This window comes from Rhinopithecus bieti, unplaced genomic scaffold (assembly GCF_001698545.2).
Source record: "Rhinopithecus bieti isolate Rb0 unplaced genomic scaffold, ASM169854v2 scaffold_759, whole genome shotgun sequence".
In the NCBI taxonomy this organism is placed as follows: domain Eukaryota; kingdom Metazoa; phylum Chordata; class Mammalia; order Primates; family Cercopithecidae; genus Rhinopithecus; species Rhinopithecus bieti.
Genome location: NW_016803631.1, coordinates 2414913 through 2429271, shown reverse-complemented (window position 1 = coordinate 2429271; position 14359 = coordinate 2414913). Strand labels below are relative to the sequence as shown.

At 37.5% G+C, this 14359-nt stretch overlaps 1 protein-coding gene across 3 annotated transcripts in view; it reads right to left on the bottom strand.

Moving 5' to 3' along the window:
- GSK3B (glycogen synthase kinase 3 beta) overlaps positions 1-14359 on the bottom strand; it is a 269562-nt gene that overhangs the window by 24378 nt on the left and 230825 nt on the right. Inside the window, exon 11 of one of the 3 annotated variants that reach the window (XM_017891407.1) lies at positions 1024-1065. The exons of the other annotated variants lie outside the window; for them this stretch is intronic. Coding sequence (XP_017746896.1) covers positions 1061-1065 — 5 coding nt within the window. The 3' untranslated portion in view covers positions 1024-1060. Of the gene's footprint in view, positions 1-1023; positions 1066-14359 lie in introns of those variants that run through there. 3 annotated transcript variants of the gene reach the window in all.

Sequence of the window (14359 nt, the reverse complement as noted above, 5' to 3'; positions counted from 1 at the left end):
GTTTCACCATGTTAGCCAGGATGGTCTTGATCTCCTGACCTCGTGATCCGCCCGTCTCGGCCTCCCAAAGTGCTGGGATTACAGGCTTGAGCCACCGCACCCGGCCAAGAAGACATTTATGTGGCCAACAAACATATGAAAAAAAGTTCATCATCACTGATTATTAGAGAAACTCAAATCAAAACCACGATGAGAAACCATCTCACACTATTTAGAATGGTGATCATCAAAAAGTCAGGAAACAACAGATGCTGGAGAGGATGTGGAGAAATAGGAACGCTTTTACACTGTTGGTGGGAGTGTAAATTAGTTTAACAATTGTGGAAGATAGTGTGGCGATACCTCAAGGATCTAGAACTTGAAATACCATTTGACCCAGCAATCCCATTACTGGGTATATACCCAAAGAATTATAAATCATTCTACTATAAAGACACGTGCATACATACGTTTATTGCAGCACTATTCATGATAGCAAAGACTTGGAAGCAACCCAAATGCCCATCAATGTATTAGAATGGATAAAGTAAATGTGGCCCACATACATCATGGAATATTATGCAGCCATAACAAAAGAATGAGTTCATGTCCTTTGCAGGGACATGGATGAAGCTGGAAACCATCATTCTCAGCAAACAAACATAGGAACAGAAAACCAAGCACTGCATGTTCTCACTCATAAGTGGCAGTTGAACAATGAGAACACATGGGCACAGGGAGGGGAACATCACATATCAGGGCCTGATGGGGGGGCAGGGGGCAAGGGGAGGGATAGCATTAGGAGAAATACCTAACGTAGACGATGGATTGATGGGTGCAGCAAACCACTATGGCACATGTATACCTATGTAACCAACCTGCACCTTCTCCACATGTATCCCAGAACTTAAAAGTATAATAATAATCATTAAAAAAAGAACAGGTTTTTAAAAAAATACAAAAATTAGCCTGGCGTGGTGGCACACACCTGTGATCCCAGCTACTCGGGAGGCTGAGGCAGGAGAATCACTTGAACTCGCGAGGCAGAGGTTGCAGTGAGCCAAGACCGTGCCATTGCACTTCAGCCTGGGCGACAAGAGCGAAACTCCGTCTCAAAAACAAAACAAAACAAAACAAAAGAAAACAAAACCAAACCAAACCAAACCACAAACAAAACCCTACCAGTTTAACAGGGGGAAAAAAACCCACATGACAAACCTGTATCTCAAATTAGCTAAATGAGTTAGTAATCAACTTACAGAAAAAGCCCACAGAAGTACTGTGATATATAACAAAGGCATTATCTGCTAAAATTATGTCTGAGAACTAAAAATATCTCGGGGAAAGATGTGGCCAAAGTTTTGGAGTAGGTATATTAATAAGACATATCTGCATCTTTCATTGATGTAAATATATTATGTCTTCCTATCCTACTCCGGTAATATTTGACTACAGGAAATAACTGTACAAACATATTCTTTATGTTTTTAAATGGTGGTGGTGTCATAGCAAAGAGAATATGAATGAGAATGTGTGTCTGTATGTGTATGTATGTACAACTGGATGTACTGACCAACCTACCCAGCTGTTTATGAGCCAATGGCAGATAAGACTTATCTAGACACTAGTGGAAAAAGGATTTGAGAAACATCTGTTTAAAGTATCACTGCTTTCATTAAAACTGAAAATGTTTTTATCCAATTCTTTACTCAGTAAGATTATTTTGTTACTTTTACAAGTTTGAAATAGGCTTTTATCTGCATGGGGGAAGCTGTCTCTGCCAACTGTACTTATTTCTCTGAAGAATCAAGTTCTGTAGCAAGTAGTGGTAGCGAGCTTGTACATAAAAGCATTTGTTGTTAGTTTTAGGTAATGTGACTGTTCTCCCAGTTACCTGGGGTAACCCTGGTTCATGCTTGTTACTTAAGTATTTAGCCTGTAAGTACTAATTTTCACTCTAATATGTTTCACAGTTTGAAGGAAAAATCATAACCTTAACTAGCTACAGGAGGACATTATCCTCTGAGCTACAGCACACACTTTGGCAATTCACAGATATGGCATGAACTTCAAAAAGTTCAAGAAAAGCTTTTTTTTTTTTTTAAATTAAGGTATAATTTATGTTAACATAAACCATTTAAAAGTGTACAATTCAGCATTTAGTACATTTAGTGCATTTGCAATGTTGTATAACCATCACCTCTAGTTCCAAAACATTTTCATCACCCCAAAGGGAAACCCCAAACTCACAAGCAGTCACTCTACATTAATCCCGTCCTCTAAGCCCCTAGCAAGGGAAATTTTATTTTTAATGTAGTAGTTTTAAAATGTCTTCTGGTGCAAAGCCCCTGCCAATAATATTTATTCAAATTGGTACCTAAATATCTAAATTTTGTACTAATTTACATATTAAATGCTATCAGATTGTGGTAAAGAAAAGCAACAAATTGATGCTAAGATTTATTAAAAATGAATGAAAGGAAAAGCTTAAAACTGAGAAGACTATTCATTTTCCTTTCCCCTAAAATGAGAAAATTTAGTCCAGCTCATCAAATAGTCTTCCCTGGGAAGACAGTTGAAGACTACTGCCCTAATTATCAGGTTCTAGGAGATGCTGTTTTCTCACAATCAGACTTGGTAGTTATTTTGGTTCTTGTTAAGGAACAGAAAGCTCCTATGCCATTTTACTTCAAATCAGTTCAATTTTAACCCACAATCTTATATGCAGGAAAGTAAAATACTTTCTAGCAATTGTGATGGCTGAAAACTTTATGGCTCCAGGTACAAAAAAGTATTAATATGTGGTTTTTATTCTAAAGAAATTCAGATTTACCCTTCTCAACTAAAATCACCTAAAATAGAAAGGCTTCTTTAAAATCCATCCATCAACCCACCCACATACTCATCCATCCACCTAACAATATTGAACATGAAGTACGTAAGGTCCCAGGATAGGGAGATAAAAAGATAACTGTCCTTTGTCTGATCAACAGAAATTGACAAGAACAACTGAAAAAACAATCTGGCAAGAAAGGCAACCACTTGGGACAGCGGCACTGTCAAATGAAAACATCTCGATAACCATGTGCCCCATACCTAAAATAAAATATAACAAATGAAAAGAGGACCGGAGTTTTTAGTAAGACATTTTGACAAAGCTGTTAAAAATAATCTATGAAATAAACGGAGTATCAGGGGTCTGTGGTCCCTCTCCTTATGGCCCATCCTGTCCATTTTCTCCCATATATTTACTCTCTCTTACCACATCACCTATCCTTCTGTGTATCTGAATGCCCAGTTGAAGGCCATAGCAGTTTTGTTTCTTAGTCTGGACAAGAATATGTAATGTATAGTCAGTTATCCCTTGGTATCCTGGGGGCCTGGTTCCAAGACCCTCCTCAGATACCCAAATCCAAAGATGCTCAAGTCCCTTGCATAAAATGGAGTAGTATTTATAGGTAATCTACACAGAGCCTCTTATATACTTTACTTTTTTATTTTTTACTTTATATTTTGGACAGACTCGCTCTGTTGCCCAGGTTGGAGTGCAGTGATGTGATCTCGGCTCACTGCAACCTCTGCCTCCTGGGTTCATGTGATTCTCGTGCCTAAGCCTCTCATATACTTTAAATCATCTCTAGATTACTTATAATACCTAATACAATGTAAATACTACATAAATAGTTTTATAGATGTAAATCTATAGATGTACGTATGTAAACAGACTGTCATTTTGGCCTTAGATAAGGAGAGAGGGGTAACTAATGAAGGATAAGGGGGAAGGAACTGAAGAAATTAAGAAGACAAGAAATGGAAAAGATCTGGGATCTCAGAGGCTTTGCCACACCCAAAGACACAGAGTGTGGGTGAGGGTGGGGTCCAAGATGTGAAGGGGGGTACTTTGTAAACCTTTTTCAAGCAAACATCCTAAAAGTTAAGAATTCTAAAATGAACAGTCACTACTACTTCTACATAGTTCCAACTTTTACACCCCATTGTTGTTCTTCTTTTCCTTAATTCCAGGCAATCTTTAAGATCCATTGCTTTCATCTGTTTAGTCTTCTCTACTTCAAAGAAGTTGTTAACTGTTACTTACACCTTAAGCCTCCTTGCACTCTTGCTATAGTCCTATTCTTGCCACTCTAAGTCCACACTTTTTATGAGGACAGACTATGGGCACTTCTAAGGGCTATCTCAACCAGTTCAAAATGGTTTATTTTTCAATTCCAACCATTACTACCTACTTCCAATCACTTTGTCTACTCATGGCAATGAGTGATAAGGAAATGAAGTCAGTGAGGGTGAATATAAACTGCAGTGAAAGAATAGAAAAAATGGTGGCATTTTGGAGGATAGAAACAGCAAAGCAACAGCACCTGTCAGGATCAGACACAGTGTATGTATTCTTGAAGGCAGAGAAGGAGTGTAGAAGAGATTGAAATTGAAATATAAGGTAATATTTATTTACTAGACATGTGTGCTAAGCTTGAGAGTAGGGGGGTAATTAAGGGAACAAAAAAGTCCATAATGAAGTGGGACAGCTCTGGAAAACTGAGAGGAAAATGAAAAATAGGAAGGATAAAAGATAGACTGTGTTACCTTAAAGACATGGTTTAAAACAAAATGGCAAGAAATTCCAGAAAACTTTAGAAAATTAATGTGATAAAATTTCTTCAGCCAACTGAAGATATCATGAAAACTATTCATCAAAAAGCCACACAGTTTATTAGGGAAAACTACAAATGTTTTGACAGTGCATCAATCATTATGTGTTCCATAATTAAACATTTTAATGCACAATTTAAACAAAAGCAAAATGAGTTTAAAAATAGATATGAATCAACCAAAAGTTAATAAAACCCATTTAACTAAATTTTGCTGCATTGTTTTATACTGAAAACCACAGAAGAAAAATTCCCATGAAAAGACAAACTGAATAAACTCAAATATGCCTAATAAAGCAATCTTTTCCAATGGAAAAGTGAAACCTACATCTAGTTGGTAAAACCTGAAATTTCCCTTATAAATTTCTATTCTTCCAAGTACAAGACCCCCAAATTGATTGATAAAATGGGACAGGTAAGAACTTTCCTAGTTTTCTGAGGGGGCAGGTAGGTGGTAGTGGTAATGTGTTAGTACAAACTGTTGTGTGAAAGCTGAGGACAAATTTGAGAGCAGCAATCAATGTGTGAACCTGAGGGAAGAAATCAACCCCTCTACTGACTAGATCTCCTCTTATAGTGATGTAACAAAATAACTAGCAGTCATTAGATAAAAGGGAATCTTCCTCCTTTATTAGCTTTGAGGGAGCTCACCCTGCAGATCTCCAAAAAGGAGTCACTAAAATAAGCAAATTCTTTTTTCTCTACAAGTTGTCTGACCTCCTCATGTGTGTACCAGGCCTCTTATTACATATAATAATTGTCAGTGGTTGTCCATATAGTTAAAAGTGCTATTTCTCTCTATTCACAAAAAGGTTTAAATGACTTAATAATGGAGTGCCCCCATTACATTTGTGTATTTTTTTGGGCAATAATTCAAATGCTAGGATGATGTCCCTTGATCTCACACCTTTCTGAATTCTAATGGTGCTTACTTACTTGTATATATTTCCTTGTAGATGAATGAATAAACCACATCATAACTGCTTCTCTCCTTGGTAACAATTCCAAAGTGCCCAGGAAATTCCTGACCATGTTCCTAATGCTAAATTAACTAGAAAATCAGACAAACAGTAAGCAAATTACAAGGCTTACTCATACTGTTTTGGTAATACTGGTGATGTTTCATGTGAGGACTACATGATATGATACTTGCTGAAAGCCATGACGACTTTGACTGGAACTTTCCAATTTATACCACTCACCAAAAAATGTCTGAATGCTTTTACTGAACTACACTATAGTACAGGTGTTTTTAGAAGTTATCTAGCAAAGTGTTAATATTTTTAAGTTCTAGTGATTTACTTGAAAATCTTATATTCAGAACTCTATTTTTTTTTTTTTTTTTTTTTAAGACAGAGTCTCGCTCTGTCGCCCAGGCTGGAGTGCAGTGGCACGATCTTGGTTCACTGCAACCTCTGCCTCCTGGGTTCACGCGATTCTCCTGCCTCAGCCTCCTGAGTAGCTGGGATTACAGGCACCCACCACCATATCTGGCTAATTTTTGTATTTTTAGTAGAGACGGGGTTTCATCATGTTGGTCAGGCTGGTCTCGAACTCTTTACCTCATGTCATCTGCTCACCCTGGTCTCCCAAAGTGCTGGGATTACAGGCGTAAGCCACTGCACCCATCCCAGAACTCTATTCTTAATGAAAAGCAATAAATGAGGCATTACCAAGTTTTTCAAATCCAATTTTAAAAATAAACTTATTGGGCATTTAAAAATATACTGCTCTTTGCCCACTTTTTGATGGGGTCGTTTGATTTTTTTCTTGTAAATTTGTTTAAGTTCATTGTAGATTCTGGATATTAGCCCTTTGTCAGATGGGTAGATTGTAAACATTTTCTCCTATTCTGTATGTTGCCTGTTCACTCTGATGACAGTTTCTTCTGCTGTGCAGAAGCTCTTTAGTTTAATTAGATCCCATTTGTCAATTTTGGCTTTTGTTGCCATTGCTTTTGGTGTTTTAGTCATGAAGTCCTTGCCCATGCCTACGTCCTGAATGGTATTGACTAGGTTTTCCTCTAGGGTTTTTATGGTTTTAGGTGTAACATTTAAGTCTTTAATCCATCTTGAATTAATTTTTGTATCAGGTATAAGTAAGGGATCCAGTTTCAGCTTTCTACTTATGGCTATCCAGTTTTCCCAGCACCATTTATTAAATAGGGAATCCTTTCCCTATTTCTTGTTTTTATCAGGTTTGTCAAAGATCAGATGGCTATAGATGTGTGGTATTATTTCTGAGAGCTCTGTTCTGTTCCATTAGTCTATATCTCTGTTTTGGTACCAGTTCAATGCTGTTTTGGTTACTGTAGCCTTGTAGTATAGTTTGAAGTCAGGTAGCGTGATGCCTCCAACTTTGTTCTTTTTGCTTAGGATTGTCTTGGCAATGCGGGCTGTTTTTTGGTCCCATATGAACTTTACAGTAGTTTTTTCCAATTCTGTGAAGAAACTCATTGGTAGCTTGATGGGGATGGCACTGAACCTATAAATTACCTTGGGCAGTATGGCCATTTTCACAATATTTATTCTTCCTATCTATGAGCATGGTATGTTCTTCCATTTGTTTGTGTCCTCTTTTATTTCACTGAGCAGTGGTTTGCAGTTCTCCTCGAAGAGGTCCTTCACATCCCTTTTAAGTTGTATTCCTAGGTATTTTATTCTCTTTGAAGCAATTGTGAATGGGAGTTCACTCCTGATTTGGCTCTCTGTTTGTCTGTTACTGGTGTATAAGAATGCTTGTGATTTTTGCACATTAATTTTGTATCCTGAGACTTTGCTGAAGTTGCTTATCAGCTTAAGGAGATTTTGGGCTGAGAAAATGGGGTTTTCTAAATACACAATCATGTCATCTGCAAATAGGGACAATTTGACTTTCTCTTTTCCTAATTGAATACCCTTTATTTCTTTCTCCTGCCTGATTGCCCTAGCCAGAACTTTCAACACTATGCTGAATAGGACTGGTGAGAGAGGGCATCCCTGTCTTGTGCCAGTTTTCAAAGGCAATGCTTCCATTTTTTTCCCATTCCGTATGATGTTGGCTGTGGTTTTGTCATAAATAGCTCTTATTATTTTGAGATACGTCCCATTAATACCTAGTTTATTGAGAGTTTTTAGCATGAAGAGCTGTTAAATTTTGTCGAAGGCCTTTTCTGCATCTACTGAGATAATCATGTGGTTTTTGTCTTTGGTTCTGTTTATATGATAGATTACATTTATTGATTTGCGTATGTTGAACCAGCCTTGCATCCCAGGGATGAAGCCCACTTGATCATGGTGGATAAACTTTTGATGTGCTGATGGATTTGGTTTGCCAGTATTTTATTGAGGATTTTTGCATTGATGTTCATCAGAGTCTAAAATTCTCCTTTTTGGTCGTGTCTCTGCCAGGCTTTGGTATCAGGATGATGCTGATCTTATGAGTTAGGAAAGATTCTCTCTTTTTCTAGTGACTGGAATAGTTTCAGAGGGAATGGTTCCAGCTCCTCTTTGTACCTCTGGCAGAATTCGGCTATGAATCTGTCTGGTCCTGGACATTTTTTGGTTGGTAGGCTATTAATTATTGCCTCAATTTCACAGCCTGCTAGTGGTCTATTCAGGGATTCACCTTCTTCCTGGTTTAGTCTTGGGAGGACTGGAATTTATCCATTTCTTCTAGATTTTCTAGTTTATTTGCGTAGAGGTGTTTATAGTATTCTCTGAAGGTAGTCTATTTCTGTGGGATCGGTGGTGATATCCCCTTTACCATTTTTTTATTGCACCTATTTGATTCTTCTCTCTTTTCTTCTTTATTAGTCTTGCTAACAGTCTATCAATTTTGTTCATCTTTTCAAAAAACCAGCTCCTGGATTCATTGATTTTTTTACAGGTTTTTTGTGTCTGTATCTCCTTCAGTTCTGCTCTGATCTTAGTTGTTTCTTGCCTTCTGCTAGCTTTTGAATGTGTTTGCTCTTGCTTCTCTAGTTCTTTTAATTGTGATATTAGGGTGTCAATTTCAGATCTTTCTCGCTTTCTCTTGTGGGCATTTAGTGCTATAAATTTCCCTCTACACACTGCTTTAAATGTGTCTCAGAGATTCTGGTATGTTGTGTCTTTGTTCTCATTGGTTTCAAAGAACATCTTTATTTCTGCCTTCATTTCGTTATGTACCTAGTAGTTATAAGGAAGACATTTATGCAGCCAACAGAAACGTGAAAAAATGCTCTTCATCACTGGCCATCAGAGAAATGCAAATCAAAACCACAATGAGATACCATCTCACACTAGTTAGAATGGTGATCATTAAAAGTCAGGAAACAACAGGTGCTGGAGAGGATGTGGAGATATAGGAACACTTTTACACTGTTGGTGGGACTGTAAACTAGTTCAACCATTGTGGAAGACAGTGTGGCGATTCCTCAAGGATCTAGAACTAGAAATACCATTTGACCCAGCCATCCCATTACTGGGTATATACCCAAAGAATTTTAAATCATGCTGCTATAAAGACACATGCACACGTATGTTTATTGCGGCACTATTTACAACAGCAAAGACTTGGAACTAACCCAAATGTCCATCAGTGACAGACTGGATTAAGACAATGTGGCACATATACACCATGGAATACTATGCAGCCATAAAAAGGATGAATTCATGTCCTCTGTAGGAACATGGATGAAGCTGCAAACTATCATTCTGAGCAAACTATCGCAAGGACAGGAAACCAAACACCGCATGTTCTCACTCAGGTGGGAACTGAACAATGAGAATACTTGGACACAGGGTGGGGAACATCACACACCGGGGCCTGTTGTGGGGTCGAGGGAGTAGGGAGGGATAGCAGGAGAAATACCTAANGCCATAAAAGGATGAATTCATGTCCTCTGTAGGAACATGGATGAAGCTGCAAACTATCATTCTGAGCAAACTATCGCAAGGACAGGAAACCAAACACCGCATGTTCTCACTCAGGTGGGAACTGAACAATGAGAATACTTGGACACAGGGTGGGGAACATCACACACCGGGGCCTGTTGTGGGGTCGAGGGAGTAGGGAGGGATAGCAGGAGAAATACCTAATGTAAATGACGGGTTAATGGGTGCAGCACACCAACATAGTATATGTATACATATGTAACAAACCTACACGTTGTGCACATGTACCCTAGAACTTAAAGTATAATAATAATAATAATCATACTGCTAATATTTTGATTCTGGGGGAACTAGTCTAGATTTTTCTATGTTTATTTATGTCATGATTTTGTATCTTAATCCAATCGTGGTCTACATGTTTAGCTTCATCATTTTTTCTTTATCTTTCTGGAGTCAATTCATTTTTATAATTAAAATTTTGAAGATGCACATGTCCTTGAATATCCTTAAATCCAACGATCTCATTTATTTAAATGGGAAAACTCAGGTAGGGAGAGTGTGTTGACCAAGGTCTACAACTATGTAGTTACAGGGAACTAGGCTTTAGGTCTGACTTACTCTTTGCTCCTGCAATGTTGCATTTCTTTACTATCTTGGTTATAGATCATATACCACCAGTGTTCTGGTCTTCTGGAAGTATATGTGTCCAAACTACACACAGAACTTTCATTGAAGATACTAGTTTTTGATTGTTCCTATACCACGCTACATTTTCCCCAGTAGAGTATGTCCAAAGTAGCAGGGTGGACCAAATAATCTCAGGGAAAACAATAAAAATTCTTATATAAAATACATAATTTAGAGCCTAAAATCTTGAATAGTCACTCATTATCTGTCATTACTGCTGTAGTTACCTGAACTAAATTCTACCTGCTCCCTTTTAGTCCACTCATAAATTTTCTCAAGTTCTCCCTATGGTGTGTCTCCAGTGGTATACCCAGCATTTCACTGCCCAGAAGAGTATACCTGATTACACAGATATTTTACTCTTCTAGATTACTTAGAAAGTACTGAAGAATAATTCTGACATCAATTCTATTGATGTGTCCTACATACATCAAGAGTTCCTATTCCAAGTAAATTTATCATGGCTGTTGTAAATAACAAGTCTAAAAACCATTAATACTCACCTCAGAGTTCATAGTAATTTGAGAATAACCTTGGAAGATACAGGAATACCTCGGAGATACTACAGGTTCGGTTTTAGACTACTACAATAAAGTGAGTCATGCAAATGTTTTGGTTTTCCACTGCATATAAGTGATGAGTTTACCTTACACTATAGTCTATTAAGTGGGCAATAAGCATTACATCTAAAAAAAACAAAAACACATATACCTTAATTTAAAAATACTTTATGCTAAAAAATCCTAAAGATCACCTGAGCCTTCTGTGAGTCATCTTTTGTGGGTGGAGGGTCTTATATCTTGATGTTGATGGCTGCTGATTGACCAGGATGTTTGTTGCTGAAGGTGAGGGTGGCTGTGGCAATTTCTTAAAACAAAACAACCATGAAGTTTGTCATACTGACTGACTCTTCCTTTCACAAAAGATTTCTCGGTAGCATTTAAGGCTGATAGCATTTTACCCTGGTAGAACTTCTTTCAAAATTGGAGTCAACCCTGTCAAACCCTGTCACCACTTTCAACTAAGATTATGGAATATTCTAAATCCTTTGTTGTCATTTCAACATAGCAGCTTCACCAGAAGCAGATTCCTTCTTAAGAAACCACTTTTTTTGCTCATCCATATGAAGTAACTCCTCATTTGTTCATGTTTTATCATAAAGACTGCAGCAAATCAGTCACTTTTCAGGCTTCACTTTTAATTCTAGTTCTCTTACTATTTCCACCACATCTGCAGTGACTTCCTCCACTGAAGTCTTGAGCCCCTCAAAGTTATCCACGAGACTTGGGATTAACTTCTTCCAAAATCCTGTTAATACTGATATTTGGACCTCTTTCACAAATCACAAACGTTCCTAATGACATCTAGAACGGTGAATCCTTTCCAGAAGGTTTTCAGTTTACTTTTCCCAGATCCATCAAAGGAATCACTATGTAATGGCAGTTACAGCCTTATGAAATGCATTTCTTAAATAACAGGACATAAAAGTAGAAATTATTCCTTGATCCATGGGCTGCAGAATGGATGCTGTGTCAGTAGGCATAAAAACAACATTCATCTCCTTGTACATCTCCATCAGAGCTCTTGGAGGACTAGATACATTGCCACTAAGTAGTAATATTTTGAAAGAATCTTTTTTTTCCTGAGCAGTAGGTCTCAACAGTGGGCTTCAAATATTCAGTAAACCATGCTGTAAACAGATGTGCTGTCATGCAGGCTTTTTCGTTCCATTTATAGAGCACAAGCAGAGTAGATTTAGCATAATTCTTAAGGGCCCTAGGATTTTTGGAATGGTAAAGCAGCACTGGCTTCCACTTAAAATCACCAGCTGTATTATTAGCCCATAATAAGTGAGTCAACTTATCCTTTGAAGCTTTGAAGCCAGACCATTGACTTTTCCTCTCTAGCTAGGAAGATTGTTGATGGCACCTTCTTCCAATAGAAGGCTGTTCTGTCTCCACTGAAAATCTGTTGGTTAGTGTAGCTATGTTAATCAATGCTCTTAGCTAGAGGTCTTCAGGATAATTTGCTGCAGCTTCTATATCAGCACTTGCTGCTTCACCTTGCACTTGTATGGTATGGAAATGGCTTCCTTCCTTAAGCCTCATGAACCAATCTCTGCTAGCTACAAACTTTTCCTCTGTAGCTTCCTCACCTCTCTCAGCCCTTACAGAATTGAGTAATATTAGGGCCTTGCCCTTTATTAAGCTTTGCCTTAAGAAAATATTGTGGCTGTTTTGACCTCTATTTACTTCTTTATGTGTTCACTGGAGTAGCACTTTAAATTTCCTTTGACAACTTTTCTTTGCATTCACAACTTGGCTAACTGTTTAGCACAATGGGCCTAGTTTTTGGCCTATCTCAGCTGTTGACATACTTTCCTCACTAAGCTTAATCATTCTAGCTTTTGATTTAAAGTGCGAGTCTGTGTGACTCTGCCTTTCACTTGAACACTTGGAGGCCCTTGTAGGGTTATTAAATGGCCTAATTTCAATATTGTTGTGTTTCAGGGAATAGGGAGATCCAAGGAGAGGGAGAGAGATGGGGATTGGCTGATGGGTGGAGCAGTTGAAACACACACATTGATCAATTAAGTTCAATACAGACTTACAAAACAATCACAATAGTAACATCAAAAAAATTACGATCACAGATCACCATAATGGATGTAATAACAATGAAAAAGCTCTAAATATTGCAAGAATTACCGTATGTGGCACAGACACACAAAATAAGCATAGGTTGTTGGAAAAACAGGCTCAATCAACACAGAGTTGACACAAACCTTTTATTTGTTTTTTTAAAAAAAGCATTACCTGTGAGATGCAATGAAGTGAAGCTCAATAAAACAATGCATGCCTATACTTCAATTAATCTCAGGTAGCTGAAATACTATATTCACTTCAGACGTGTCTGAGGATAAGGCAACTTAGAAGAAAAAGGCTAGGACATGGCCAGATAAATAGATGAGCTGACCCTATTTATGTCTATCGCTATTTTATAATGGGAAAATAAGTTTAAAAACCATTGTTACAAATATGGAATCTGCTAGTTATCGTAATTAATTACAATAGATTTTATAAATAAGTAGCCTACTGCTTTCAAATGAAAGAAATATAAAATTCTTTGATGAGCTATGATTCTAGAACACTTGCTTTTGTTGCCCATCACCTACTCATTTTCAATTCCATGTTTTCATCAATTCCTATTCTGTAACACATTCGTATACTCTTTCAAAAAATATTTTCTAACCCTTTCCTTATTTTCCTTTGTTTTTTATATCTTAGTCTCCCTTTTACTGTTCTTTTATTTACTTGCTTTCTGGAATACCTTTTCTATCTCATCACCTGCTTTTTTCGTGTCCAGATACTCTTACTCCCTGCCCCAAAATATTCAGTCTGTCTGAGTCTACATATTGCTCAATGGCTGCCCCAAATATCCCATTTCAACTCTCAATTAAACAGTTCCCCAGAGTTACTAAATCACTGCTTCTTCTGGCCTAGCCAACATGCTGCCACTCTTACTTATCTTCCCACAAAGCTACCATTCTCTCACATAATCCTGCCAAGTGGTAGAGGAATAGAACGTTCACATTAGCTCATACTAAAGTAAACGGATAATATCTTTACCACCCCCATCCTACCCTATACTCTTAGGAGGACAATATTTACTAAATAACTTCAATTGGTAAAATTTCATACAAATTAGGTAAAAAACTGAGATTGGGGATGTGTGTGATAGAGTTTGGGGAAGACTCACCTTTAAACATACAAAACAACTGATTCCCTAATATATTCCAGCCTTGGAATAGGCAACAAATTAGTTAATAAGAAAATACTGATCCTTACTGAGCTTTCCTGATTCTATCTGCTTCCTAAGGTCTGATTCAGCTATGGCTGAATTTGAAATTCTAATGACAGGAAGAAATGGAAAGAAGGGGGTGTGTCAAAGGTTTATTCCAATTTCCAACATCTGAAAGCAGATAATATTGTCAGTCATGGGGTCCTGGAACACTGAAGCTTCAGTTCTGAAAAAATGAGAGAGGTCTGATGTTCTCCTGAGTTATGGATTTAGGCAATCAGAAAGATCTCAAAGTTGTCCGTCTGATATCTGTTCATCTCTCTCCTTCCTCTATCTGAATATGGAAATACTGTGATTATATGAAAGTAATGT